General features: G+C 36.1%; 2 protein-coding genes across 3 annotated transcripts in view; one reads left to right on the top strand and one right to left on the bottom strand.

Annotated features, from left to right (window-relative positions):
• Positions 1–1553, bottom strand: part of LOC100633502 (protein DDI1 homolog 2-like) — a 10408-nt gene extending 8855 nt beyond the window's left edge. The window contains exons 1-3 of one of the 2 annotated variants that reach the window (XM_019993433.1): positions 1208–1553; positions 888–1123; positions 3–329 (exon numbers count right to left, since the gene is read on the bottom strand). In XM_019993433.1, coding sequence (XP_019848992.1) covers positions 3–329; positions 888–1123; positions 1208–1538 — 894 coding nt within the window. In that variant the 5' untranslated portion in view covers positions 1539–1553. The remainder of the gene's footprint in view (positions 1–2; positions 330–887; positions 1124–1207) is intronic. The other variant, XM_019993432.1, reaches the window with a different exon arrangement.
• A 131-nt stretch (positions 1554–1684) lies between these two features.
• LOC100641242 (26S protease regulatory subunit 7) overlaps positions 1685–4782 on the top strand; it is a 13913-nt gene continuing 10815 nt past the window's right edge. Inside the window, exons 1-10 of the mRNA XM_003384276.3 lie at positions 1685–1793; positions 1836–1873; positions 1968–2141; positions 2344–2483; positions 2546–2618; positions 2704–2799; positions 2888–3052; positions 3228–3315; positions 4264–4387; positions 4431–4509. Coding sequence (XP_003384324.1) covers positions 1721–1793; positions 1836–1873; positions 1968–2141; positions 2344–2483; positions 2546–2618; positions 2704–2799; positions 2888–3052; positions 3228–3315; positions 4264–4387; positions 4431–4509 — 1050 coding nt within the window. The 5' untranslated portion in view covers positions 1685–1720. The remainder of the gene's footprint in view (positions 1794–1835; positions 1874–1967; positions 2142–2343; positions 2484–2545; positions 2619–2703; positions 2800–2887; positions 3053–3227; positions 3316–4263; positions 4388–4430; positions 4510–4782) is intronic.

Raw genomic sequence — 4782 nt, 5'->3', positions numbered from 1 at the left:
ATATGCACTACTCCTATAATCCTTTGTCTCCCTACCCCCACGGCCACCCCTGCTCCTCTCCTATCCACTAGTCTCATTACGTTGCATCTCTCAGCACACTTTGTGTTCATGATGGTCATCTGTGCTCCAGTGTCCACCATAGCCTTCACACTGACTCCATTCACTTTCACTTGTACGTAAAGCATTATGACCCGACTGGTGACAATCTCTGGATTAAGTGCCATTTTAAAGTCCTTTCTTCTTTGACAAATGTTATCGGCTACTTTTTCCTGGTATTCTGAACTCATTGGGTCTAATCCTTCTAACTCTTGCATTTCTCTCTCTAGGCCCTACAGCAATGGAGATAAGGGGAGAGAAATTAAGCATGGCTATATAATCAATAAAATGATTTATTATAGCTGTTCGTAATGAGCATTAGAATAAGCTAGTTACTCATGCATGAATATTAGGAATGCAAAACACAAAATGAATTTATCTAATTTACATAAAAATTAATGCAATTGTGAATACATCAACATGTGAGCTTCTCTCTTATAGACGGTCTGATCAGCCCTAAAATGTCTATATTTTTACAATATCTGGCTGAGACATTTCATTCTTCCACCCACCTGTGTATTCGTGAAACAAGGGCAAAGTGGACGGGATCTCAGCTTTTAACTTAAATTGCCTTGTTTAATAAAAAATATTATTGTCTTATGTTATTTCACTATAAAACATTATAATTAATTTATGCAAATTATTACTATTATTATTATTATTATTATTATTATTATTATTATTATTATTATTATTACTATTATGACGAGATCATGAAAGAGGGAGAACCCAGAGGAGAGACAAAAAAAATGCAAACAAATAAGAGGAACAAAAATTATTATTATTATTACCATTAATTCTTCCTTATAATATTGCTTCACAGTGTTAATGTTTCCAGTGGCAACGGCTTCAGCTAACTGAGGGTTCTGCTGTCTTAAAATGCTCATCTCCTCGGAGTCCGATAGAAAATACTGGATGAAGGTCACTGGGTCGAAAGATTCCAGACCCTCTGGCTCCATTCCTAATAATTGGGTCCCCAGACCATCTTCAGTGGAAGGAAGTGGGGCAGTACCAGCTGGTTGCAGTCCTTGAATGATAAATATAATATTAATGTTTTAAAATCACCTAGATTTAACTGTAAATTAAATGCACTGCAGATGTATGTACATACTTGATTGTGATATGCTAATAGGGTTCCAATCAATATTCGGTAATTCAAATTTAATTTCTAAAGTCTGAGTCTGGCCGGTGGTGGGCGGGGCTCGTACGTCCTGACGATTAGCAACCACAACAATATCCTTATCCTGCACTCCGAGAGACGTGAGAGTATTTTCTCCTCCGGCTCTTTCCCTCAGTTCTTGCATGTTGTGATAGAGAATGAGAGATCCTTGGGGTATGTTGGTCTCCATTGATAATAGAGCCTTGAGGTCGTTTAGTGGTAGCTCTTCGCTCACATCAAATGGATAGACATTGCCATCAATAGTACTGACCACTATCTGCATTGTAAAGAGAGAGAGACAAAATAACAAACAAAATTATTTTGGATATTGCCACGAAGATGAATAACACATCTGCATACATTTGCGTGTTGATGAGAGTGGGTGTACAAGCAGTTTACGGTATACCGTAAATATTCTTACATGTGTGTAATTTTTTCTTATTCTTTAATTTAAAAACGTTCAAAATGCCTGACTATCTTGGTAAAGATCAAAGAAGAACTAAAGAGGGTGAAGACGAGGAAGAAAAGCCAATTACAAGTGAGAGAGGACCTTTACTTTATTTATTTATTTTGTTTTTAGGTCTTGACGAAGGAGACATTCAAATACTCAAGACTTATGTAAGATTTTATTTTAATTATTTTAATTAATTACAAACCACACCCACAATTTTCAAAAATAAAAGTAAAAATTTTTTGCGTTTTATGTTATCAGGGAACAGGTCCTTATGCAAAGCCGATAAAGAAGATAGAAGACGACATACAGGATCACATAAAGAAAGTGAATGAGTTAGCAGGGATAAAAGAGTCTGATACTGGACTGGCGGTACCTTCACTTTGGGATCTTCCTGCCGATAAACAAGCACTCCAGAGTGAAGAACCTTTACAAGTAATATAGTACAGTATATCCTCAAATAAAAACCTGATAAAATAAAGTATTAATTAGAAGAAATACGAGCCTATTTATTATACATTAAGTATAGGAGATACATCAAAAATAAGAAATTAAAAATGAGAAATGGAAGTCCAGGCTTTTATTTAAGGATTTACAGTATTTGCAATCCTCTCCTACTCTTTCTTCTCTTGTGCAGGTGGCTAGATGTACTAAGATCATTGATGCTGATACTGATCACCCGAAATACGTGATTCATGTTAAGCAATTTGCTAAATTTGTCGTTAACTTGCACAAGAACTTAGCACCTACTGACATAGAGGAAGGGATGAGAGTTGGGTGAGGGATTAAATATATAAAAATTTTATAAAAATTAAATAAATTTTTAATAATTTTTTTAGAGTTGATAGGAACAAATATGAAATTCATTTACCACTACCACCAAAGATTGACCCCACAGTCACCATGATGCAGGTATTTTTTATACTAAAACTTGCACATACATGTACATCTACAATTCACATATATGTACATGTAGAATTTCTTTTTGTTATTTTAGGTTGAGGAGAAACCTGATGTCACTTATGGCGATGTTGGCGGCTGCAAAGAACAAATTGAGAAACTTAAAGAAGTCGTAGAAACACCACTACTCCATGTAAGCAAGAAATTACTAGTGTACAGTGCAGAACTTCTCTCTCTCTCTCTCTCTCTCTCTCTTTGTCTCTCTTTCTCTCTCTCTCTAGCCTGAAAAGTTTGTTAAATTAGGTATAGAGCCGCCGAAAGGCGTCCTATTATTTGGTCCCCCTGGTACCGGTAAGACCCTGTGTGCTCGTGCAGTTGCTAACAGAACTGATGCTTGCTTCATACGGGTCATTGGGTCAGAACTAGTTCAGAAATACGTCGGAGAGGTACAGTAATACCCTGTCATGTGATATCATATAGTGCTTTACTTTCATGGAGTTAAACTTTAGTGTAAAAATGAGTTTTTTTATTGAAATATTGTTCTTATATAACATTAATATGTATTCCACACACTACACTGTCTATGTATCTTAATTTTCCCGCCTTTTTTATTATTCAAAGGGTGCCAGGATGGTGAGGGAGCTATTCGAAATGGCTCGTACGAAAAAAGCTTGTATCATATTCTTTGACGAAATTGATGCCATCGGAGGTCAGTGATTCTAATTAATGCCCTCTATTCTAATTAATGCCCACCATTAAGAGAGCAATAGAATGTATGTTATGTTACTCAGCTACTAGTAATGGTCCATGTAATTGCTTATAGCTTCAAGTTATGCTAGTTTTGTAATTATATATCAAAGTTTGGTAATCATCATTCTGTCTCTATTACAGTATTTGTCAGTATAGCCTATAGCTACGTCGTACATGTACGTACAGTACATATGAGTGTGAGTGTGTGACTCTTTCTTGTCTGATAATGTGTTCCATTAGCCTACAGTCATCACTTGTTATCATTACTATCACTCTCCTACATGCATTGCCCCAGGGAGTTTATTAATGCACTGCATCTAGTATCAGTATCAGTCTATACTGTGTAGTAGTTGCTCTGTTGTTCATAGTAGGTTAATGACCAGTAAATGGTCAATATTTGAAAATGGCCAGGAGAGAATTTTTATTGGAATATCTGATGCATATACATGTTCTTATGTTGTGTAGAAAGTTTGAGCTGATTCCGATCAAGATTGGATTTTTTACGAATTATTGAAGTTGCTCCAAAATCAAGCCAAAATCCCTGTACTATATAGTACATGGTCTCGGGCCAAATTTTGCCAAAAATGACAAGGAGAGAATTCTTCATTTTTATGATTTTATCTGATACATATACATGTTCTTATATTGTGTAGAAAGTTTGAACTGATTCCGATCAAAATTGGATTTTTTACGAACTTTTAAAAGTCTTTCCAATGAATGAGAATTTGCATTAATCTTGCGCTTGTTCTAGTGGGTGTGGCCTCAGCCCGAGAGATGTGATATGAGAGTGTCTGATGATTTATAATGCTTGACCTACTGACTGTCTGGTATTTACATTAGCTTCTAATTATACACATGTACATGTATCAAATTTTAATTTGAATATAACGTTACTTAATTTTAAAAGGGACAAGATACAGTGACGGAGATGGGAGCAGCAATGAAGTCCAGCGGACTATGCTTGAGCTAATAAACCAGTTGGACGGGTTTGAGCCTCGGGGTAACATCAAAGTACTAATGGCCACCAACAGGTACGAATAATGATAAAGGGTGTGTTACTTTGTTTCTCTTTAGACCGGATACATTAGATCCTGCTTTATTGAGACCAGGTCGTGTGGATAGGAAAGTTGAATTCGGACTACCTGATTTAGAAGTATGAGGAGGAGGGAGAGAGAGAAGTAGAGAGAGAGAAGGAAAGAGAGAGAGAGAGAGAGAGAGGGAGGGAGGGAGAGAGAAAGAGGTGAGGAGAATGAGAGAAAGATCAAAGATCGTATCAAATATTATATCCAGCTGCAAGTAAATGTGATATCATTGTATAAAGTTGTACTTGTGCATGTTCATGTACATTACAGGCACGTATTAATATTTCATTATTCTCACGTTAGCATTTTAATTGTTTTTGATGATGGAGCGTGACTTTGTAGAG

This window comes from Amphimedon queenslandica, unplaced genomic scaffold (genome assembly GCF_000090795.2).
Source record: "Amphimedon queenslandica unplaced genomic scaffold, v1.1 AMPQUscaffold_13495, whole genome shotgun sequence".
Lineage (NCBI taxonomy): Eukaryota > Metazoa > Porifera > Demospongiae > Haplosclerida > Niphatidae > Amphimedon > Amphimedon queenslandica.
The sequence above is the reverse complement of the archived record's forward strand: the minus strand, read 5'-3'. Positions and strand labels throughout refer to the sequence as shown.